This window comes from Ictidomys tridecemlineatus, chromosome 7 (genome assembly GCF_052094955.1).
Source record: "Ictidomys tridecemlineatus isolate mIctTri1 chromosome 7, mIctTri1.hap1, whole genome shotgun sequence".
NCBI classification, from domain to species: Eukaryota; Metazoa; Chordata; class Mammalia; order Rodentia; family Sciuridae; genus Ictidomys; species Ictidomys tridecemlineatus.
In genome coordinates, this window is record NC_135483.1 from 73,557,605 (window position 1) to 73,582,579 (window position 24,975).

Below are 24,975 nucleotides of genomic sequence, written 5' to 3' on the forward strand. Positions count from 1 at the left end.
TAAAAATGTGGATGTGTAACCGATGTGATTCTGCAATCTATATTTGGGGTAAAAATGGGAGTTCATAACCCACTTGAATCTAATGTATGAAATATGAAATGTCAAGAGCTTTGTAATGTTTTGAACAACCAATAAAAAAAATCAAAAAAAAAAAACCCAAAGACCAAAAATAAATAAATAAATAAATAAAGATATTGTGTCCAACTACAACTAAAAAATAATTTTTAAAAAAGAAGGTATCACTTCATGTAGAAAAAGCATACTCTTGAGAGAAGATGTGAGGGAAGGGGAGGGGGGATAGTAGGGGGTAGGAAAGGTAGCAGAATACAACAATTACTAATAGGGTAGTATGTAAAATTGTGGATGTGTAACCGACGTGATTCTGCAATCTGCATTTGGGGTAAAATTGGGAGTTCATAACCCACTTCAGTCTAATGTATGAAATATGATATGTCAAGAGCTTTGTAATGTTGTGAACAACCAATAAAAAAATTTAAAAAAGAAAAAAAAAGAAAAAGCATACTCTATATAGAGGTAGTCTTTAGCTGGCAAAGTAGCAATTCACAAATTTTTTATGGATTTATGACTCATGCTGAACTGATACAAAAGTAATTATTGATGTAATTAATTATTTTTCATCCCTCAAAACCAAATTTGTTATTTCAGCATCTCTATGTGTTGCTCCAGGAACATTAGTAAACATTCTACTCTAAGTCCATTCTAGACAACAGGCACAGATTTCCAAGTCCTGTAAGACTTGTTATACCATCCTAGAACCATGGAGTGGAAGGATTCCCAAAAGGTTTCCTGATTAACACCCAGGCAACATAGTACAATTATGCAAAATAATTTATGGTCTATAATCTATTCAAGCTTATTTATACTTCTGGGAAGAAATATGTTTTTATTTATATCAAATTAATATTTCATTAAAGCAGGAAAAGACACAAAGAAATCTGTCAAATTCTTCACAGCAATTCTCTTTCCAGAAGAGAATGTTGAAGTCACTGTTCTTTTCTTTTCCAGATTAAATCATTCCAGCTCCTTTAATTTTCCTTACCAAAGAATGTCTTAAGATTTTTGTCTCCACTTTTTCTGATCCCTTCATATTTTTTGGCTTTTAATACTATTTAAAATATTATAATTTCTAGGAAAAGTACCTTCTAGTACTTTTAGTACTTTCTAGTACTTTCTAGCAGCTTAGTGGTAGAGCACCTTTTTTCAGTGTGAAAATGGTGAATCTAGATGTTCTGAGGGTCCAGGACTCAACATATTTGGCACAAGAACCAGGACATTGTGATGAAGGTCTTTTAATTATACATTTTATCAGATCAGTAGTTAAAATTAATAAATGAAGCACTTTAAGTCTGTGTCTATTCCATTTATTTAAGGATATATTCAATAAACATGTTATATAAAGCCAACAATATAAAAAGACATAATTCTTGTCCTAGGCACATCTTTGATGCCCTAGACAAAAATTCATATATACAAGAAATCACAAGTTCAGAACAGAACCACATAAAATCTGTAAATGCTGAAAAAACAAAAGAACAGAGTAATAATAAAAGTCAAATCAGTTCATCCAAGGGTAAGATTTCTAGGGTAAGCTCATTTTTAAAGAGTAGGAAATTTACTTAGAGGTCATCTATATGTCCATCCCAATGTTCCATCTTATTTTGGAAAAAAAATAATTACAAAGAAAGATGGTGCTGATATTACAAATTATAAATCATCTTGCCTATTACTGCTTTCAAGATCAATTAAATTTAATTGGTTTTCCTCTTCCCAAATGAGAAGATTTTCACCCTCAAAAATATAATGTATCTTTAATATATTTCTATTAATAACATTGAAGGATGTCTCAACTTGGCCAATATCTAGCAGGCAGGTTTGACAAAGCATTTCAAAGAAGAAATGACAGTTGACATTTTCTCTTACCACTTGATTGAGATTTGTTCTTGAGCTCTGAAATCTGTCATTTAGTAAGTTGTTATTCTCATCAACTGTCTTAAAAACACCATCTGTCCAGTTGCTGGGGTTTTGTTTTTCTGAATTCCCGTCACCCACAACTAACAATGATTTGTGCAAGAAATTTACACAAAACCTTTTCTTTAAATATAATTGAAATTTCTTTAAATTGCTTTCTTCCTCTAAGCCCAAGAACTTAATTCTTTTTGGTTTCCTTCTTTTATCCATCAAGTCAAACATTTTATTGAAATAAAGTCTATCAAATGGATCGTCAATAGCGTTATCAACAAATTCTTTTCTCCTGATTGAATTATTATCCTGATTCTTGAATGTGTTTTTGTTTGACTGTGGCCAATAGGGGTATACTTCCATCCCTAAATGGGAACCCCAGGAATTTTCAATATCAGAATCTCTGCGATAAGCAAATCCCCGATCTTCCTCATTGAAAGGTTGGATGATGACAGTTAGTATGGGGCAGTGTTGACCACAAAGAGCGTAGAGTTTATCCAGAGAGTCACCTTCCTCAAGTGTACTGTGAGTTACGGAACTGCCAGGTAACGGTTGGGTTTTAATGATATCATCAGAGACAGGGTGAACTTTGTTACTAGAAGTTGTAAAAGCATGAGTGACCGACGTGCATACTCTTTCTGATTGACGATCACCCTTCTCTTCTGTGCCATCTGGTCGTCTCTCCTTGGCGAAGGTGTTATTCTCAACATCTGCAAAATCCTCACCGAAGGGTTCAGAGTCGCTCCCATGAGGCAAGTGAAAGTAATTGCATCTCAGTTCCAGAGGTTGAGTGAGCTCCTCCAGCTCTGAAGAGGATAATTCCGTCATGTTTGGGCCTGGGATCAAATTTCCAAAATGTGAATATGGCACCTCGTTGCTGTTATTATCAAGGAGGGTGTCGACTGATGTAGTGTCTGCATTGCCATACATGCCAGGATTTTCAGAGGACACCCTGAGCAGGTGATTTTCTTTCAAAAGCCACTTGCCTTTGTCAATCAGTTTTCCTTCCTCTTTGTCTCTGAGGACCCTGTTAGGATCATTTTGTTTTATGGTACCACGGTCTGCCATGTCGACCTCGTGATAACTGTCCCCCGCACCATTAGCATCACGTTGACCTTGTCTTTCCTCCTGGAATTCCTGCAACATCGGGGATCTACTAGACACCTGTTCAGAGAAGCCAAATGACCGACCTCCAGAAACACAAGAATTTGCTTTCTTTGCACACTGAAACCCCACAGAATTGTCAGGAGAAACTTGAGATCTGTGTAAAGACCCTGGGAAAAAAGATGGTTTCATACTCTCTGCCTTCCCATAAAGTTTTTCTATGGCCCTTTTAACAAACCCTTTATTATATTCTTTCTCTTGGGCAGCGTCATCGCTGTCATTGTGGTCATCGCTGGATGTTTTATGTGGCTGCTCGCTTTCGCTGTCTGGCCTATAGTCTGACCAGTCAGAAGTTGCCGGGCTTTTGAAGCATTTTTTAAAATCAAGAGAGGACTCTGAACAACTCCCAGCTTCTAAGCGCCTCGCCATCATTTTAGCTCTCCTCTTAGCATCTCCTTCACTAGTCTCTTTTTCAGTATTTTGCTTAGAATCGTAACAAAACACCAAAGATGGGGGTGTCACCTGCCTCGTATTGGTGGTCTCAGAAATTACATCATTCCTTCTTTCTTCTTCTCTAATATTCCTACTAGACATGTGGATGGATTGCAAATTTCCACCAGCCTCTCTCTCTTTTTGGATGGATTCTTCAGTGGTTTGCTCTTCTGCATTTACCTTGGTATTAAAGATACCAGTGTCTTGGTTTTCTAATTCTTCAAAGGACTCCAATTCCGAGATAGTATTTCCTTCACTTGATGTCATGCTGTTGGTGACTGAACCTGGTTCTTCGGAAGTTCTTGAGTCTTCCTTATCAAAGGAAGTGTAGGTCTTTTTCTCCTGAAATTTCTTTAGTGAACAATTTTCAGATTCATCTGAAGAACTCTGTTGCTTATCAAACTCGAGATCAGTTTTACTCGAGAAAAGGCCACAAGGGCTTAAATCACCGACATGCCGAAGTGACGCTGATGTATTAGAGCCACTTTTATACTCAGAGTCTGCCAAAACATGTAGGTCTTTCTCAGCTTCATCAACTCTTCTCAACTCTTCGCTTAATTCCAATGGATCAATATATCTGTTTTCTTGGGAGTCTAAAATGTCAGTAGTATGGAGGACTCTGGTGGGAATGTGGGTCTCATCAGTTGAGCAAGCTGCCTCGTAGATATTTTCCTCTTCAGTGTAAGCTTCCTGGGGAAACTCAGCATCAGGAAGCGCACAGATCTGTCCTAGGAAACAAGGTTGACTCCAGGAGGTCTGATCCCCAACACCACCGTCACCAGGGGAAACAGCTTCGCTGGGGTGACATATTTCTGCGGGAGGGTAAGTGTCATCCACAGTGCCTACTGCACACAGAGAGCAAGGCGTTGCTGGAACGCAGACCTCAGAATCACAGAGCTCATTGGTAGAACCCTGAAAATCTCTCTCCAAAGAGATTTTCAGGGTTCTTCCAGTTCCACTGCAGGCAGAAACTCTCTGAACGTTGGCTGTGACACAATCTGCAGACAGACCTACCGGAACCCTAGCCGGTTCTTCCCCACTGGGTCCAGGGCAACGTTTGGTGGCTTCCACTAAATTGGCAACCGCAGCCTTCAACTCATCAGCTTCCTCTGTGACGGCAACGTGCTTTAGAACTTCCAACAGGGCAAGTGTCTCTGAAGATCGGCTGGTGATCTTGTGAGCATCCCCTTGACAGAAGCTAGTGATACCTCCCTTTAGGTTTAGCACCAACAGCCAAGCAAGAAGAAGGTTAGTGGATGAATTACACAGGGAAGAAGGGAAAGAAACATCTGCAAGTGAACCTGGCATCTGAACGACTCCATTCTGAGGCTTGTGGACACCCGCAGCTGGAGCTTGGAATTGGCGAAGCAACAGGACTGATAAGAGGTCTTTGGGACTGCTCTCTTCCATAGGATCTACTTGGATGGCAACCTCTACACTTTGTGCTTTCTTAGCTAGGTTTATTCCCTGGCAAACAAGGCTCACTTCTGGCAAACAAGACTTTTCAGCAGATATCTGGCTTTTAGTCTTAGGGTCATTGACAGCTGGTTTTGACAATGTACCATATTTGTGCAGTGAAACCAAGTGGGCGCCATTCACAGATCCAACCTGACGCTCATCGAGATCTTTAGGTTCTTCACCGTCATCTTTGGCAATAGGAGATTCACCTGCCTCTTTACAGAGATTATCTCCTGTCAAACTGGCATTTTTAGTCATGTGCTTACTACTTTGCAGGACAAAATCATTTCCTTTTGCAATATTTGTGTGGGGATGATTTCCTGGAGAACTGCCATGATTATAATGTGCCACTCTCCTTTCATTTTTGCATAGTGGAGCTGACATTCCAGGTTCTAAAGTTGGATATGGATTTATGTTCTGCAACCATCTCTGTATATAATTATGAACCGAATTATGGGCAATATCCTCAAGGAAATCAGCCTTTTTCAAAGAAGCTAAAGAATTGGTCCTAGCTCTAGCATGGTGCTTATTTACAATAGCACCTGATTTCAATTTAACCCCTTTCCGTTTGGGGGGGCTTTTTGAAATTATGTGTGAATCATTAATTTTTGGAAATAAACTCTTTTTGGCCATTCCTCTCAAATTCCCAGATGCTATTTCTGCTTGAGACTCTGGATCACAAAAAATGTTTGATGTTTGTTCAGTGTGATTAAACACATGAAATGATCTTTGATTTTTTAAAGTGCTTTTGTAATATTTAGATTCGTTATGGGCTAGTACTTTATCTCCCTGACCAATCTCTCTTTTTTGGGGTGTTCCTAAACTTGATCTCTTCAGTAGCCTGGATTTTCTTTTGATTAAAAGTCCTTGAACCTTAGGGTTTTGAATAGTATTTAATTTATTTCTATGGAAATTCTTAGAAATTGTGGGATGGAGAATACTTTTGGAATAAAAATGATTTGATTTGATTACCATATCACTTGTATGGGGGTCTTCCTCACAGAGTGTCCCTCCTTTAAGGGGACGGTGTGAACCTTTCAACACGGTGGCTTCTGCAATTCTATCTCCTGTATTTATTCTCTTACTCTTTTTGGAGATTTCTTTGGTGGCAATTACCGCATCTTGATACCTGGAACTTATTACTTGCGGCTGAACTTTCTTCTTCTTTTTTCGGGAAACAGATAGTACAGTCTGCTTTTGATTTTCTGGCAGTTCTGTTAAACCACGCTGAGAAAATTCATCAGTTAATCTGTCGATTCTTGTGGTGACAGTAGAAGACCCTACGGAAACTGTGGCCTCAGAAATACTTCTGTCAGTCCCAGAATTGTTACTTGTAGAGCTCGCTACATCTGCTGAATTAGGACTGAACGTATCACTGGTGCTATTGTAAGTTCTTAAGTTCTTGATATCAGTTTTGTTGTCTGGTATTACACTATTAACTGTACTTTCTTCCACAGTGGAGTTCTCTGATGTAGATGATGATAAGCCACTATTATGGGACATCTTTACCATCTTCTGACCTGTAATTTCTACAATACCAGCACCTATTGCTCTTGATTTGGGGAGTCTACTTTCCTTTTCTCTTTCTAAAGATGACTCCATCTGCTCATTCTGATTGTTCTGAACAAATACTGGTTTGTTGGATACGGATGACATTTTACTGCAAGAATGTGTGAACATGTGATATTCAGATTTGTTTTTCCCACCTTCCCTTTCTTCACTATAGGAAAACTGTTTCTCTTGAACTTCTGTTTCAGATACTAGGGTCACACTCCCCATCACTGATTTCTTTTGTCTTGCTCTCCTTGGTCCAGGTGTAGGTGGTCTATAAAAACGATGCTTCACTTGATTCTGAGTTCCATGGATGTTACCTGTGTCCAAAGCAGCATTCTCCCAACTAGCAAAACTGCAAGTTTCAGCCTCTTGAACTGTCATTTGAGTGTTTATTTCTTCTGCTAAACTGGCCTCTTGATTATTGCCTTTAGCATCTGCAGACATTGAACACGCTGCAAACTTGAAACTAGGTGATGGAGGATCTGTTCTTCCAGGAAAACAACTTACCTCACTCTTTTCGTCATTATTAGAAAGATCAGATGTATTGACAGTGGTGATCCACTTAATGGTTTCTTCTTTTATCTTGAATCTAACTTTCATCTCAACTGTCATAGTACCATCTTGATTAAAAATAATTGATTTCTCAATATCATCTTCAGAAGGATATATCGATAAGTTCTGAGAACCATGTTTTTCTAAGGCCAAGTAGTTTTTAGGAGCAAAAGAATAGTCTGAGCAGCAGTCAATAGTATGTGTTTTGTCAGAAGAAACAGAATAAATCTGGGATCTTGGGATCGAAGACATATGTGTGCTCACTTTCAAGATTTTAAGAGTAAAAGATGCCCACATCAAAATATAACATGAAAGGTAGAGAAGTTATAATATCCAATGGAGGAGGCAGCAAAGAAAAGAAGAAGAAAAAGGAAAATATTAGTACAAAAATACCATATTTTCTGTATTTCACAGTAAAATAATACTGATATGTTTCTAATCTCTATGTTCAATGGTTATTTGAGAAAACAATGTAATATCTCATACATTTCTTCAAATTACTCTTAAAAGAAACTTATAAATCTACTTCAATGAGAAGATTCACATAGTTTTAATTTAAACAAATTTATGAGGTAATTTAATAAAGTAGAAATTACTAAGGACTCTATTGAAATGAAGGGCTTTCGTGATTTTACAGTTAGTAAAACTGTCAGCTTATCAAGAAATGCTTATCAATTTAAACAAGTAACAGTAGTAACCTATCTGTGTATATGCAAGACAGACACCTATAGCTTTAGGAAGGCAGAAAACATTTTTAGCATTTAAGACTGAATTAATCAAATAATAAATTTAATATTCACTTTGTATAGTCATTGCAGTTGATTTACTACATGGTACAAAAAAGAACAGTAAGACACAAGTCCAATATTATTTTTTTATTTGTTTTAATTAGTTATATATGATAGTAGAATGCTGTATATATTATACGTAAGTGGGGTATAATTTCTCATTTTTCTGATTGTACATGTTGCAGAATCACATCAGTCATGATATTATTTTTAAAGTTTTTTTTATAATTAACCTTGGTGCTCCTGCTTCTTCAATGCAATCAAATTCCTATTAGTAGTCTATATATATGTGCACATGCTTACAGAATATAGAATACAACCAAGTGTTCATCTTTAGTGTTTCAGAGTATAAATCCAAAAATATTTTTATTTTTGATATACTTTTACTAAATTCATAAATGAAAATGTCTCACTATTAATTTTTTGAAGTGAAATGTAGCAAAGCCCTCAGATTCCCTGAAGTCATCAAAAATTAAAAATCATAATCAGCAGCCAATATCAGACATAAAGCAATAAAACTACATCAGTAAAATGACCAAGGTGGAATAGTACTACAATATACATAACATTTCTGGCAGCATAATGCTTACAAAAAAGAAGCATTAACAATGACCTATTAATGATTGTAAGCTTATCGATTGCTTATCCATTCTTTCATTGATAAGATATGATACCCATGAAATGATTAAATGACAATAAATGAGTTTTCTCCACATTAGCAGTAAGTAGAGGGATTAGTACCTCTTAAAATGCATAGTATGTCTTATTCTGCATCTAAAAGCAATGAAAATTAAAATCAAAGTATAAATGGCAATAAGTATATTAGCATAGAGCTAAAATTTCCCTGGATATATTGAGCACAATGAAGAAAGAGATTAATGTACCCGACACCCCAAGCCTTAAGAGGTCCTTCTTCTCTCCTATACAAAGGATAATGTCACACCATGCAAAAGATCCTAAGGAATCAACTACCCAGATTACTGTCAACCAGAAAGATTTGTCAGCATGAAACTTTTGTAATAAATAAAAAGTGGTTCTAAAGACCTATAGTTTTTACAGGTATAACTCAAGAAGGTAGAACATACAGATAGATTACAAAAAAAAATATAGTCACTGCACTAACCTGCTAAACTCTGCTATGAAAGCTGCATGAGACCATTTAGGGAAAACTCAGCAACTACCAGAAATGTTATACAGATTCCATAAAATTCATTTCTAGAGCAATAAAGTCTGACATTTTGATTTAACTAGGTATTTTATGCAAAAATATAAAACAAATAAAGCATACTTTATCAGTTTACACAGATATATCATTGATTTGGAAAAGTCTTTTTTAAATTACCAGATAATCTCTGTACTCTTTCCAACTAAAAATAAAACCAATTTCATTTTAGAGTGGTTTTAATCCTCTTATGTTTTATTTACTGTGATAAATGAAGTTGGTCATTTAGTAAGCATGTCTCTTTTTGCTCTTGAGACAAAAGTTGTCAGGACTAAAAATAAGGCCTATTCTGTGTAAGTGACTTACTCTTTCTGCTTTCTGATTTAGCATTTCCCTTCCGATGCACACGATGGGAGATCCCTGGTAATCTAGCAGGAAGCAAGTACTTTTGGATGTCATAATTCCCTGGTTTGAAGGGCTCCCTTCCTGCTGCCACCACAGCTCCAGAGCTCAGGATCACTGCCTGGAGACTGGGAACCTAGAAAAAAACAGAGTCGTGGTCCTTACACAAGCAGGTTTTCTTCTTCCATGAAATAATTTTATAACTTGAAATCAATGCAATAACCTCTCAGGTTTGAAAGACAACATCAAGCATTTTCTTAAGCAAAAAAATGATGTAAAATGATGTATATAAAATAACTGGAAATACAGAACACTAAGGGTAGGGGTGACTAATACAGACCCAAGAAGTCTATTAAGCCTACATGTTAACTGGAAAGACAGGCTGGTCTTCTGGCATAATTAAAAAAATCTTTAAAATGTATATGTCACTCCACACCGAAGTCTGCAGCTGCAGGGCAAGCTGGGAAACGGTCTGGTGGACATAGCTGGTCAGGAAAGTGAACTCTTGTGGACATGCTGTCTGCTGCTGACCGCAAACAGAAAAAAAAAAAATGCTTTCCCTAGCTAGAAGAACACTATCCATGCCATTCTCATCCAAGAATTATCAATAATTGATTCTGTCCCACAGCCTTATAACTCAAGGAACGCATGGAGTAAAAAGAGAACCTCGAGCCCAATGCCTCTGCAGATTCTGACAAGAAAGCAAAGACACCATCCACAAACGCACAGAATTTAAACACACACACACAGAGAAGAGCGAGGCCTTCTTTGCAGAAGGCTGCCATGCATATTCAGCTCAAACCCCCGCAGGCTCCTGATGCCTGCTCAGCCTCGTGGAGACCCCCAGCCTGGACGCTCACCTTCCTTCCATCCGTGGCGTACAGTTTGGCAACCGGGTACTTCATGACCACTGTCAGGTGCTGCAGAAAGGCCTCGAAGCTCTGTGTGACCCTCCTGTTCAGAAGGACGGCGCACCTGGTCTTCGGATCTCCATTCCGGAAAACCACTAGGCGCCTGGGGGCACGCAGCAAGCCCGGAGCTGCGGCCACCACCGGGTGACCCTGTGCCTGCGCCCCCGGGGTGCGGCTGCTGAGCCACGGCCGCGGGCGCTGGCGAGCCTTGTCCAGGTCCACAGGCTGCACCTTCCTACTGTGGGAGCACAGGTAGGACTCACCGTCCTCCAGTTCCTCCAGCCTCGTGATGCTGTGCCTTCCCCGAGGCGTGCTGATGTTCCTCACTCCAAAAGGCAGGGGCACCTTCCTGGACAAGTTGTCCAGCAAAGCATCAAAGCTCTTAAAGGAACGAGGGTTGACCACCACTCTGACTCCGCGGAATTGGGGGTCTCCGCTCTTATAGAAGCTGATCCGTTTGGCCACAACAGGATGAGTGATGCGTAAGTGGCGAGGAGAACGAACTTGACCTTCAGAAGAACTCGGATGAATCATGGAAAAACCAGTGGAAGGAGTCTCACTCATTTTGATTGAGACCTAGTGAGAGAGGAAAAAAAAAAAGTTCCAGAATTAACAGCACCACTGTGAAAAATACATGATAATGCTAATGCAGGCTAATTATAGTCACAGACATTCAGGATATTCCTGGGATTTTATTCATTCATTCATTCATTCATTCATTCTACCCATCCATTTTAAAAGATAATTTTAGGGGTCTATCCTAAAATTTTAAAAGATACAAATGAAACAGTTAAATTAAAACATTTATAATTTGCAAATAAAACAATCTACAGATATAAGCGCCTAGGTCAATAAATTTATGATGTGTACACCCATGTAATAGAAAACTATACAACCATTAAAAGTTGCTTTATAGATATGTATTTGGTGGCACAGAAAGATGATCATGACATACAGCTAAATGAAAAAGCAATTTGTAAGACACATATGCTAGGACATTGATTTCTACGTAAACATATTTCTTATAGAAATAAGGGAAAGTCTAGAAATAATATATAGACCAGTTATCTTGGGATGGCACAGCTATGGATATTATTTGTATTTGTGTTTTTGTTTTTCAGTGCTGCACATTGAACCCAGGACATAGTACATGCTAAGCAAGTGGACTGTGCTACATCCCAATCCTATTTGTGTTTTATTATACATTGCTAAACTTTGTGAGCAAAAGTAAATTCAACAAGTATTATTGCACAACTTTTTAAAAAATCACAAAAGGAGGAAAAAAATTGGAAATTATCCAATGAAAAAAATTCAAATTTTGTAATTGATCAATTTAGTCCTGAATGTCCTGGCAGTCGAGAAAAGGGGAAGCAAAGACAGGAAAAGGTTTTAAAGTTCTTACTGTTTGTGGGGTGGAACCAGATGAGTTTATCTGGAGGAATATGTACCTTACTTTAAGTCCTAGGAGGAATGTATCCCATAGATCCTTAAATAAGGGCCATATTATGATACTACCAGATGTTTCCGTGGCTGATTAGAGAAAATGCAAACAAATCATCTGACATACCACTTATACTACTTGGGAAATACTGCAATAAACAAGTGTTCTTTGACTAAATGATAGCATTTCTATGGGATGCTAAAAATGGTCTAATTTGGGTACTTCTTTGCAGTAGTGGTTCTAAAAATAAAAATTCAGAAGGGAATTCAAGAAGAGACACTTTCAACAAACCATGGTGGTCTTCCTTTTCTACTCCCCAGTGAATCTAGACTCTAGACCAAATGAGCAGTTTGTGGGAAGATTTATCTGATTCTGGGATACACACACACACACACACACACACACACACACACACACACACACACATATAAACAATAGAAAATACTAAAAAATTATATATATATATAATTTTTTAGTATTTTCTATTGTCTTATAAATAAATTAAATCAATTTAATTATTATTGCCTTTTTCAGAGTAAGAAAACTCATTAGACGAAAAGGCAAATTGAACAAACAGAATATGATTGGTATTATGAGGATAGAAAAAGGCATGTTTGCATGCCTTATCCAAACAACCAACATAAATGTTTGTGAGCTCTAATTTAAGAGTTTTCATATATCTCTAAAATGAGTTGCAAATATTACTTATAAGTAACTTAACAAAAAGCATTTGAAATTCAGCTTAGAAATATGGTGTCTTCCCTTCTCTCTTCCCCAGAGGCTTACAGTGATTATACTTCTTAAGAAAGTAACAGCAGCTATGGCAAGCATGTGCAGCAGTAGAAATCCAGCTTTGCAATGGAGTCAGCAAAACTGCAACCTCTTCTTATCATCTAATAAACTGTGGCTTGACTTTGAGCCTGCTGCTTAATCCCCTTGCCCTCAGCAACAATAAGGTGAGAGACTGGTTAACAGGCACATGGGTACGGCTGGATTGGAGGAGTAACTTCTAGTGTTCAAGAGCACACCAGGAAGACTATGACAATTCATTAAATATTTTAAAAGAGCTAGTGGAGAGGATTCTAAACTTTCCAACACAAAGAAATTATCCATGTCTGAGATGACAGATATGCCATTCAACCCGATCTGATCATCACACGTTGGATGCATAATATTAAAATGTCCCATTGCATCAATTAAAAATATTTTTAAAGGATGAATATTTTAGTATTTAAATTAAAAAAAATAAAGAAATCTTTGCCTCCTGTTACTTTTTAAGATGGTTTATTTGAATGTTTGTTTGAACATATTTTACATGAACAGTATTTGAGACGCCATTTTCACCTCATTTTGAAAATGCTATTTACCTATTATTGAGGCTTTTAATGTTGCTATTGTCCTGCCCATATTCGCTATTTGGAGAGTTGTTAACCTGGTGACCACTCTGGAAACATATTTGTGTGATCCAATATGCTAAAGCTCTTGAAGGATTTTATGTGTATTTGGTTTTGTCTAAAATATGATAAAGGAGATTTTGTACCAGGACCACAAGGGAAAACATAGAAGATAAGGGTAATAGGAAACAAGAGGCAACCCCATTGTCTCTATTTCACAGCTGCAGGTCCTGAGCTAGTTCTGAGCCCAATGTATGAAAGGCAAGAGCTGAAGGCATCATGACCTGGGAAGATACCCCGTGCCCAGCAATGGAGGAGCATTTGCAGAGAAAATGCCTATAGCAAGGCAGTTGCCAAGCACCTTGGTAAGAAGACTGTAGGGGAAAAAAAATACAAATTCTCATGACTTCATCACATGTAAAAAAAAATCTTTGGAAACTCTTAGAAGTCACTCGGGGAAGTTTTAGGCAGCATCAAGATTTTGCATACATGTATGTAAGACTTAAGAACCCATGTTAAGGTGGGCTTTGGGTGTAAAACATGGAACATGATGACTATTCAATATTATTGTTGAATAAAAGAAGCTATGTTCTTTCTGTACATGATGCTGTCATTGGGGAAGAGGGTTCAAACCAAATTATTTCCCAAGGAAGTGGATCAGTTTTTGCTCTGACATAATCATAGGCATCTCGTGGAGTCCACAAGACATTCACATGGTAATTCAAGAGTAAAACTGAGGATGAGTCAGAGTACCAAGAAAATATTCAAGAAGGGATGTCTAACCTCACCTGAAGGCTTGGAAGTAGGAGTGAGGAAAGCCTTGTAAAGCTGATGCGAAGAGAGCTGGAGATGCCCTACTGGGTTCTGAAGGCAGAAATAGAGCATCACCTAGCCAGCACATAGGGGTAAGCCCTGTAATGTGGTCACTGAGTCTTGGCAGTCGAGTATCCCCTTTTCTATGAAACTGAGTTACCAACCCTCCATGACTTTAAATTATTCTGTGTTTACTGTGCTCCTTTCTTAATCAATTTTGAAAACTAATCAGAATTTGAATGAGAATTAAGTAAATTTTCTTCACATACATTTTTATGACAAGGTATTTCCCTCTGAACTTGGGATAAGACAGTAATATGCTTAATGACTACCTAGGGCACAAACCAACTAAGCAGCCTAAAATCCTTTAAACTCTTTTCCCAAAAGTTTAGACTGAAGGAGACTAGAGGCGGAAAGGGGTAACAACAGAAAACTATAATCTGGCAGCCCTCCACTTTTCTTACCACTTGCTTCCTAGCAAGGAAGCTGGTTGATAAAAAAATCTCTTGCCTCCAGCCCAATTTACATTAAAATCTGTTGCTAATGATGTGACTGCTTGCCACCCATATCTTTCCCCTTTTTCTGCAGAGTTTCTTCATTGCCTCAAGTTATACCCTGGAACTATCCTGAATAACTTCATTGCTTTTTAAGATTAAGATTTTCCAATACTGTTCATTTCATTGTGTTCAACTATGAATATAATTGTCTATGCTCTTGTGGGTGGGTGTCAATCAATAATGTATTTGACCATGCAGCTCAGAACAAAATAGCTACCTCTACTTACAGGGCTATGGCTTTGCTCTCATACTCACTTGACCTACAAATAAAGATCTACAAAGTTCACATGCCATTTTACTAATGGTGTTTAAATATAATTTTCTTCGACATAGTAGAAAATCAGGCAATTCAGAAAACAAAATAGAAAACTGATACATTCAAAATATTCATTCTTACGGTAATTCAGAGACTTGATGTAAGAAAAATTAGTTCATTTCACAAACTTTTCAAACTCTATTGGATGGGAATTAGGAGAAGGAGGTTCAGAAAGATGTACACACCAGTTCTTCACTGTGGTAATCACAGTACTGTTGAATTACAATCAGCTTCCTTTTTCTCTAATGTATTTCACAGATTTCTACCCTGAGTCTATAGTGATTTTATAATGACAAAAAAAACATAAGCTTTACTCATATTTGAATAAACTATAATAACTTGATTTCCTAATAGTGAAGTTCTCTCTTCACTATCAGCATATTGCAAAGGTTGCTGGCAATAAAAGACAATAATTATTAGGAACATTTATACATTTTCTACTGGTTAAGGACAGAACACAGACATGTAATTTAGATTATAAAATAAAAAATTAAATAAAACTAGAAAAAAAGGAGGTTATTTTCATCCAAAGAAATATTTCAAATAGTTTTGTACTTACCAGAGCTTGAGGAAAAGAAAAAGACTAGGTTAAGTTGTTTGTGTAGTTCACATAAATTTCACTGGATGCGTAACCTGCTCATTTCATGCGAAGGAACTAATATCTCTGGATTTATTCTTAGCGTGTCTACCCAGGGCTTGAGTATAGCCAATTAATTTAATCCAAGATGATGCTAATCACCAGACAGAACTCGCCTTAAGGGGACCACAGCCAGAAACAAGACATCTCCTAGCATGCTATGCATTCCAAATCTTCCTGACAACCTTAAAGCCCCATTTATTTATGGTAAAATGGGAAAAACTATCATGCTGCTAAAATATGAAATAGTTTGACACTTTATCATTCGTTAATAAGTAATTCTGAGGCACTATTTGCTCCTGGTAGTAATTAAAAAAGAGAAGAACCTAGGGATTTTTTATTAATATTTATTTAGACACTTCTAGACAGTGCCACGTTGTTGTCATTCTAAAGACCATGGCTGTAAGTGTCAAAGTGTGGCTGCTCAGCAGAACCCTGTTTTGCCCACCGCTGCTTCACCACAGTGGGATGTAAACATGTCAGGACTCGCCACACATGAAGTCCCCAGATGACACCCCAGATGACATCATCCCTCTAAAGGCTACTCGAGGTCTAATCAGCTTTGAAGATGCTTCACCTAATCTAGTTTCTTACTGGACTTTCTGCCTCAGTAGTGAACAACAACAACAACAAAATGGTAAGTGTCCTCTGGAGAAGAGAAATCACTTTTAAATATGTGCCCCAGAATGTTGTCTTCAAACACATGCTATTTCACATGGTGGTGCCATCATCTGGGACCTGGGACAACATGCCAGTCCAGACCCTGGTTAGTCATTTAGCTCTCTCCTGAAAATGGTTCTGGTGTGTGTGGGGTGGGGAGGAGAGAGAGAGAATTGTAAAAGAAGACTATAAATTACAGATGACTCAGTTATGCACATGAACCTGTGTCTTTACAGTTTCAAAAAACAAAAATACCCCTTCTGCTCAGTTTGAATAATTTATGGTAAGATAGAATTTCAAAGAAGAGCTGTGATCAGGGACAAAGCAGCCCCTGGAATGAGTGATAACTTGGAAAGCTAAAGGTGGGAAGTGCACACTGTGCCTCATAAATACTGACTTTGTTACAACCTACCACTAGAAAGAAAAAAAAATAAAGAAATAGAGACAGAGGGAGGATTAGAGAGAAAGAGACCTCTTCAGATAGATAAGGACAACAAAAGTGTTTAACATGACACAAACCTCTATTTACATTTATCATTGTCAACATGTAGAAAAATGGTTAGTGGATAGATCAGGAAATTCATGTTTATATGGCAGCAATAGTTGGGAATGGCATCTTTACCAGCTCCAAATTGAAATACAAAATCTTGAAGTTTGGAGTTAGCTCTGATCTGCTCTTAAATAGCTAAGGACAATGTGAAGTATTTCTGCTGATTTTACCTTGAATCCTACCATCGATGTCTGATAAACAATTCAACTCCACCAGTTCTATTTCAACACTGAAGGAATTTCAACTAAAGGGGTTGTTTCGGGACACTTATAAGAAAAGTAAAATTTCTGACATGGAAGAAAACAGCAAAGGAGCTCTCCTTTTCTAAGCATCTCCCATAATATACACTATACTCCAGGGACACCTAGTTTACAATACATGATACCAGTCTGTCTCCCCAGCATCACTTGTTTCTGACGGGTGCCATGCTGTGTCTAAGCCCCTGATTCTCCAGCTGTGACATGCACATAATTCTCGTAGGGCTAAACTGCAGTCTGCTCCAGTAGGTCTCAGGAGGGGACTGCAAGTCTGCATTTCTAATAAGCTAAGTCCAATGCTAATGCTGCTGGCCCTGGACCACAATTTGATTAATGAGTCTCAGGATGCCAGAGGCCTAAAAAGTAAGGCCCATATTAATTTTCTTCCCACAAATGCCTTCAATAGTTATGAACCCTAAGACTAACTACTCCTCACATCTGAACACTTAAATTCTATCACCATGGCAGAGTAGCTAGATCATGGGAAACCAGGGGACAGTGGCTAAGTGTCCATTCTTTGAAGTTGGTCAGACCTTAATTCAAATCCTGCTTCTTTCAGTTAGCTGTGTGATCTCAGGCTATTTACTTAATTTACTCTGTGTCTGCATTCTGGGCCATAAAATGTGGAGACGCTGTTAAAGGCCACCCTCTTCCCACTGAAAATACCCAAATTCACAAATGTTTAAGTCCCTTATGTGAAGGGGTATAGTATTTGCATATAACCTACACATATCCTCCCATATACTTTATATCACCTAAAATCCCTAATAAAATGTAAAGTCTATATAAATAGTTGTTACACTTCATTGTTTAGGGAATGATAACAAGAAAAATGTCTGTACATGTTCAGTTCAGATTTAAATTATGTTTTTAATATCTTCAACCTGAAGTTAGAATTCCACAGATACAGATCCCACGGATATGGAGGGCTGTCTGAATCCATGGAAAACAGAACCAATGGAAACAGAAGACAGAGTGTTTACAAAATGTCTAAATGTCTTAAAAAATACTCAGTAAGGGGCTGGGATTGTGGCTCAGCAGTAGAGTGCTCGCCTGGCATGGGCGGGACCTGGGTTCGATCTTTAGCACCACATAAAAAAAAAATGCATTGTGTTGTGTCCATCTACATAAAAAATAAATATTTAAAAAAATACTCAGTAAAACTGGGTGGGGGGCAGGGGTGCTGGGATTGTGGCTCAGTGGCAGAGTGCTTGCCTCGAATGTGTGAGGCATTGGGTTCAATCCTCAGCACCACATAAAAATAAATAAATAAAAGTATTTTTTGAAAAAACTGGGCACGATAGCACACTCCTATAATTCCTGTGACTGGGGAGACTGAGGCAAGATGATCACAAACTCAAAGCCATCCTCAGCAACTTAAGCGACACCCTGAGCAACTCATTGAGAACCTGTCTCAAAATAAAAAAATTTAAAAGGGCTAGGGATGTGGCTCAGTGGTTAAGAGCCTGGGTTCAATCCCTAGTACCACCACCACCCCCCGAAAAAAAGAAAATAAATGCTCAATAAATAAAAATTATTACTTTTTCCATGTTAATCTTTTTTGTAAACACTTCATGTTCCTAGTAGCCTTTCCCAAAATCACCCTACACTACCACAAACCACACCCCTGTGATCTGTAGGGTAGGGGACTGTGCACCCTGGTGCTCTCCTAGCTCCATAGGTTTATTTCGTAGTATATTTTATGCTGCAAGGTCATTGATGGCTTCTTACTCAATAAACTCATTAAGAACCAGAAGTGTGGCTTATCATCTCTAAATTTCCAGAAAAAATACTCAGTGCCTTGTACATAGCAGACGCATTCAATAAATGTCTGTGAAAGGAATAATTTTTGGCCTGTTCCATAGAGATCTAAACACTATAAAGAACAGGCCTTGTTGTAACTGCTACAGTTTACTCTGCTCTCAATGACCACACTTTCCAATTCTGATACATGAGGCCCTGACCTATCTTCGTGGTGGCTTGGGTATTGACCCAGCTCAGATAGCAAGGCCATCTTCTTTGTAGGCATACCCTACATGGAGTTGAGTAACACTCACCTGCTCCCTTGTAATCCTACCCCTTCTGCCCATTTATGGATAGAACTTTCTAAGAACAGTGTCCCCCAATAAAAACTGACTTCCAAATGTGCTCTTGCTCTCTCTCTCTCTCTCTTTCTCTCTCTCTCTCTCTCTCTCTCTCTCTCTCTCTCTCTCTCTCTCTCTCTCATCAGCCTCTCTGATGTTTTTCTTGCTCTTCCTTTTGGGGAACCTGAGGCCTTGAGCCGGGGGAAGCCGTCCTGAAGCTTAGGTAAAGGTAAATCGTGTCTGTGTTTTATTTTGCATCACTACATATTCACACAAGAGACCTTAATTCAGTTGCCCACGCTGGTTGGGGTGGCAATTTACCTTTTCAGGCAGTTTCAAGAAACCCAGAGCACAAATCAGCCCCTATCAGGAAACAACAATTAGTTTGTGTAATTAGCCTGGAATACATAAGCCCATTGTTGTTTGTACCCAACCCACTTGGTGTTCTGTGTGTGGGCTGTTAGGATGAAATTAAATTGCTAGATGTTGAACCTGGGTGACTTCTGCTTTAGAAACCATTCTCCATAGTACGGATTACCTTGATCCTGAAATTAACACATCCCCTTTAGTCTTGGGGGTTCTCCTACAACCTTCCTCATTCGCTCATTCAACAGCTATGGGAATGTGTGCGTCCAGTCACACACAGCAACAAACACGACAGAAAGAAAAAAAATCCTTGCATTCTTGGAATTATATTATCCAGCAGAGACGATTAGCCAATAAGCCTATAGTATGTTAGACAGTATCAAATGCTGTGGAGAAAAACGAGGTAAACTAGGTTGTGGTGGAGGTCAGGGAAGACCTGATTGGGAAAGTAACATCAGAAGAGATCTAAAAATAGTGAGAAGAAATCAAATACAGATATTTGAGAGTAGAGTGTTCCTGGCAGGTAGAATAAGTGCAAAGATCCTGAATCCAGGATCCTGGGGGCAGTATTTGAAATATTTGAGAAATCATAAAGCCAGTGTGACTAGAACAAATTATATGGGCCTTGTAAAGACTTGGGCTTTAACTTCAAGTAAAATGAGAATCCAAAGTAGGGTTTTCAGGAAAGAAGTAATGATCCGATTTGCATTTCAAAGAATCCCTTCTGCTGTGTGATTAAAAACTAACTTTAAAAACACAGGTAGACCAGAGGGAAGACAGCAAGAGTAGGAGGTCCCAGGAATCCATATCTCCAGTAGTCATTGCACTCCCAGGAACTCGATAAAGTTACTCTTTTGGAACTCTGAAGTCAATTTGAATGTTTGAAGCTTCCAGGGAAAAGCTTGCCGGATAAATTACAATAAATCTCTTTTTATTTCAGCCATTAGCATTATAGTAGCTACCTATCCCTTAACCCCCAGCCCCATGACTGACAGTTTCATGTGGGTCTTTATGTGGAAATAAAAGATGTGGTTCTCCCAATATTGAGATTCTGTGTTCCGATTCCTAATTAATACTTCTGATTGCAGAGGTACATACACAGGTGGTAGTCACAGTCAGAATATCCAGGAAATTTAAAGGCACAGCACATGGAAAGGGGTTTCTCCTTTTTTGCTAGATTCCTTTTGGGAATAAAACATTTAAAGATAAAGGTCATGAAAAGTGCTGTATATACAGTAGGAAAAAAAAAATTGTTTCATAGGCCCAGTGAACAACATGAGCTCTAAAACCACGTGATATTTTTAAGCTTTCACTGCAGGCTGGTAGAGCCATATCTCATAAAACAAAGAAGAAAAAGAAAACCATGAGGAAGGGAGAGAATCTGCTTTCTACAGTTACCACATTGTAAGATTCACATATACAGTCTTTAAAAAATACATGCATGTACATACACAAAGAACCGGAAAAGTATATCCCACTGAAGGAACAAAATAAATAACAGCCCAGACAAGAGAGGAAAATGATGTAGGAACAAAATAACAATATCAGTAAACACAGGAAATATAAAAAGGAGCCAAAAAAGAAATTCTGGAGCTGAAAGTACAAAAACTGACATGAAAATTACACTAGAGGAATTCAAAAACAGGTAGAAAAAAAAAGAATCAGTATAAGTTGAAGACAGACAATTAAAATTTTTGAGTTTGAGGAACAAAAAGAAAAATGATTGAAGAAAAGTGAACGTAGTTTAAGGGGCACGTAGGGCACCGTCAAGTTCCAACATGTGCATTATGGGTGTTCAAGAAGAACAGAGGAAGGAAAAAAGAACTTCTTTAAAGAAATAACAGAGGGTGGGGGCTGTAGCTCAGTGGCAGAGCACTTGCCTTGCACAGGTGAGGTACTGGGTTCCATCCTCAGCACCACATAAAAATAAACAAATAAAATAAAGGCATGCTGTCCATCTACAACTACAAAAAAAAAAAAATTAAAGGAGAAAGAAATAATAGCTGACCAGCCGCAGCAATGCGTGCCTGTAATCCCAGCAACTCAGGAGGCTGAGGCAGCAGGACCACAAGTTCAAGGCCAGCCTCAGCAACCTAGTGAGGCCTTAAGACAGTGAGAGCCAGTTACAAAATAAAATATAAAAAGGCCTGGAAATGGTCCTCAGTGGTTTAGCACCCCTGGGTTCAACCCCTGGTAACAAAAAAAAAAAAAAAGAAAAAGAAAGAAAAGAAAAAAAGAATGGCTAAAATTTTCCCATATTTGATGAAACAATATAAATCTACAAATTTTAGAAGCTCGATGATCTCAAATGTGTTGAGACAATGATTAATAAAAAGAAACCCAAACTCAGCAAGAGAGAAGCAATTTGTCAGGTACATGGGAACCCCCGTGTGATCCTCAGCCAATTTCTCATCAGAAACCTTGGAGTCCAGAAGGTGTGAGATGACTTGTTCGAAATACTGGAGGAAAAAAAAATGTCAACTAAGATTTCTACATCTGGTAAAAAACATCCTCAAAAATGAGGGAGAAATTAAGATATTCCCAAATAAGCAAAAGCTCAGGGAGTTTGTTTCCACCAGCTTGTCTTGCCCAAAATGCTAAAAAAAAGGAGTTCTTTGAATTGAAATGAAAGGAGACTAAGATTAGATTAGATTGTTAAAAATATATATGGTTAGAACAATTAGGAGAGTGTTGTAATAATCCAAACAAGAATGAGGATGACTCAAGACCAAGATTAGCTGCTGTGAAAAGGGTGGAAACAGATTCTGAACATTTTCTTGGTGATTTCACACCATTAGCAGACAGCACAGACGTAGATTGGATAAGGACAGGGTGTGGGGAATGAGAGTAAAAGAATCTGTCAAAGAGGATGAGATTTTTGTCCATAGCAATGGAAAGAATGGAGTTGCTCATTATTCAGATGGAGAAGTCCCTAGGAATAACAGTGCAGGCAGTGAACATCATCTTGCAAAGCATAGTGGACATCCATGTAGAAATAGTAAGTAAGCAGTTGGATTTACATAGACTAGAATGTAAGACAAAAGGATAAATGTGGGATTCGTTGACAGAGTATTGGTATTAGTCTCAGACCGTTTTCTGTTACTATAATAAAATATTTTAATACTTTGTAAATGAAAGAAATTTATTTTGGCTCACACTTTCGGAGTCAGGGAAGTTCAAAAGCACATTGCTAGCATCTTCTCAGCTTCTGGTGAGGATCTCGAGGCAGCTCAATTCATGAAAAAGCAGAAAGAAAACACAGACCTATGCAGAAGAGCGTGCATGTGAGAGAGAAAGACTAAGAAACGCCAGGCTCGCTTTATAACCAATCTGCTCCACCCTCAAGAGCAAAAACTCACTTTACTAGGAAAACCATGTATTTCTCTTAAAGACCCCAGCACTTCAACATGAGTGTTTGGTGGGGACACCATATTGAAACCACAACAACATTAAAAGTTTGGATGAATCTTGATGAGAACTTCTAAGAAGTGAGTGTAAATGGAGAAGAGGATTGTTCTCAAATCAAAGGCCAGGGAACTCCAAAGTATAACAGTCACAGAGTTAAGGAGGAACCAGCAAAGGAGAGGTGGGTGAAAGGTACATCAACAGAGTGGTATTCTGGAAGCCACAGGAAGCAAGTGTTTCAAAAAGAAAGCAATGAACTGTGTCAGATGGTACCAACATGGCAAGCAACAGGAGTCCTGAGAATTAAGCATGAGCTTCCCCAATGCCAATTTTATCTGTAATTTGACAAAACAAGTTGTGGTGGAACAGTGGGGATACAGATAAAAGAAAACTAGAAATGGATTGGAAGCAGTATGTGGAGACCATGTTTTTGATGATTTGGGTTTGTTGGCTTCCTGTTGAATATCGGGAATGATCCAGTCCACAGGGAAGATTTGGTGCTGCAGGTGAGAAAGGGGGAAATTGCTAGAGCTGTGTCCTGAGTGGATAACAGATATAGGATCTAAATGCACAATAAAGTTATATGTCTTAGAAGGGACTACAGAGAAGTTCTTTCCAAGTAGCAGGAAGGGATGCAGAGAGGCATATCAAAGTGGCTTCCTCTTATGTGTCCCTCTTTGACTTAGTGACCTAAGATCTGAAGCTGTCCACTGAGTGTGGGTGAGGAGAAGATGTGAAATACTCACCCAGAGGTGTGGAAGAGGGACTGGAAGAGGAGATCAATGGGCTTCCAGGCAGCATTAACGACCTGCTGCAGTTTCACAGCCATGAGTATAAAATGACTCTAAGCAGCACCAATACAGGCTGCCACCCAACGACCCTTTCCTGGCTCACACTGCACAGCACCAATCTGCTATGATCGGAAAAGATGGGCCCATTTATTGATCTATTCTGATTTTCTCTGGAATCCATCCACCATGGCTTAATGCCTATTTCCAGCACTCCTGAACCTGGGCATCTCCAACCCCCAATGGCCTCTCCCATTCCTCAGCATGCCTGTCTGCAGGTAAGAGACCTCAGAAACCAAACAAAAGATCCTGTCCTTTATGGCACAGTAAAGGCAGCCTCAGCCACTGTCCTCATGATGCTCAGAGCTGGAAGGGAGGCGAACTTAGCCCAAATCCACTTCACAAACCAGCAGGCTGGAGTATGAAATGTTTCTTGAAAGGACGACAGAACTGGCCAGGACTGAGACTACAAGTCTGTGGTCATTATCACAGTAAACATATCTAAGACTTACTCTAGTTTTCACTAGATTTCCCTCTGCTCTTCTTACTTTTATTGTTGTGATTTGCCATGTGAAACAAATATATGCAAAAAAAAAAAAGACATTGTTTTGTGGTCTGTGTGTGTGTAAAACCATCTCATGCCGCTCTCTCAGCCAGGTCACTCAACCTCTGGCTAGTCAGGCACAAGCCAGTACCAGGCTGAGAGAGGGTAGCGTGGGCTGGCTCCTCAATGCTTCCTTACATTCAGTCTTCCACCATGATCATCTGTTATTCCAAAAAACTTAGTGATATGTGATTTAGGTGCCAAAAAAATTAACCTGTGGATGGCTCAGTGGTTTTCATTATATTCACAGAGTTATTCCAAGTGCAATAATCCAATTTACAATAGAACATCTAGAACATTCTAATTTTAGAACACTCCAGAAAGAAACTTTGTGCCCATCCCACCCCTCCTGCACTAGCCCTAGACATCCAGGAATCTACTTGGTGATCCTATGAATTTGCCTATTTTGAACATTTTTATGTAAGTGGAATTATTCAGTATGTCTCTCCTGGCTGCCTTCTTTTATTTAACACAATGTTTTTTTAGTTTATTCGTGTTGTAGCATATATCAGTACTCCATTCCCTGCTATTGTCAAATAGTACTTCATTGAATAGATTTATTTTATTTATTCTTCCACTGGATGAATGGCACTTGGGTTGTTTACAGTTTGGGGATCTCACAGAAATAACTTCTATGAACATCCCTGCTCAAATCTTTAGAGTTATCATTCCTTTTTAAAAACTAATTAATAAATAAATA

At 38.4% G+C, this 24,975-nt stretch overlaps 1 protein-coding gene across 3 annotated transcripts in view; it reads right to left on the reverse strand.

The window, feature by feature from the left end:
• The window catches only part of Rp1 (RP1 axonemal microtubule associated), a 172,214-nt gene extending 156,521 nt beyond the window's left edge, over positions 1-15,693 (reverse strand). Inside the window, exons 1-4 of one of the 3 annotated variants that reach the window (XM_078017163.1) lie at positions 15,484-15,593; positions 10,353-10,979; positions 9,457-9,628; positions 1,367-7,403 (exon numbers count right to left, since the gene is read on the reverse strand). In XM_078017163.1, coding sequence (XP_077873289.1) covers positions 1,726-7,403; positions 9,457-9,628; positions 10,353-10,967 — 6,465 coding nt within the window. In that variant the 5' untranslated portion in view covers positions 10,968-10,979; positions 15,484-15,593 and the 3' untranslated portion in view covers positions 1,367-1,725. Of the gene's footprint in view, positions 1-1,366; positions 7,404-9,456; positions 9,629-10,352; positions 10,980-15,483 lie in introns of those variants that run through there. The other 2 variants (XM_078017164.1, XM_078017165.1) reach the window with 2 other exon arrangements.
• Between the last annotated feature and the right edge of the window lie 9,282 nt (positions 15,694-24,975).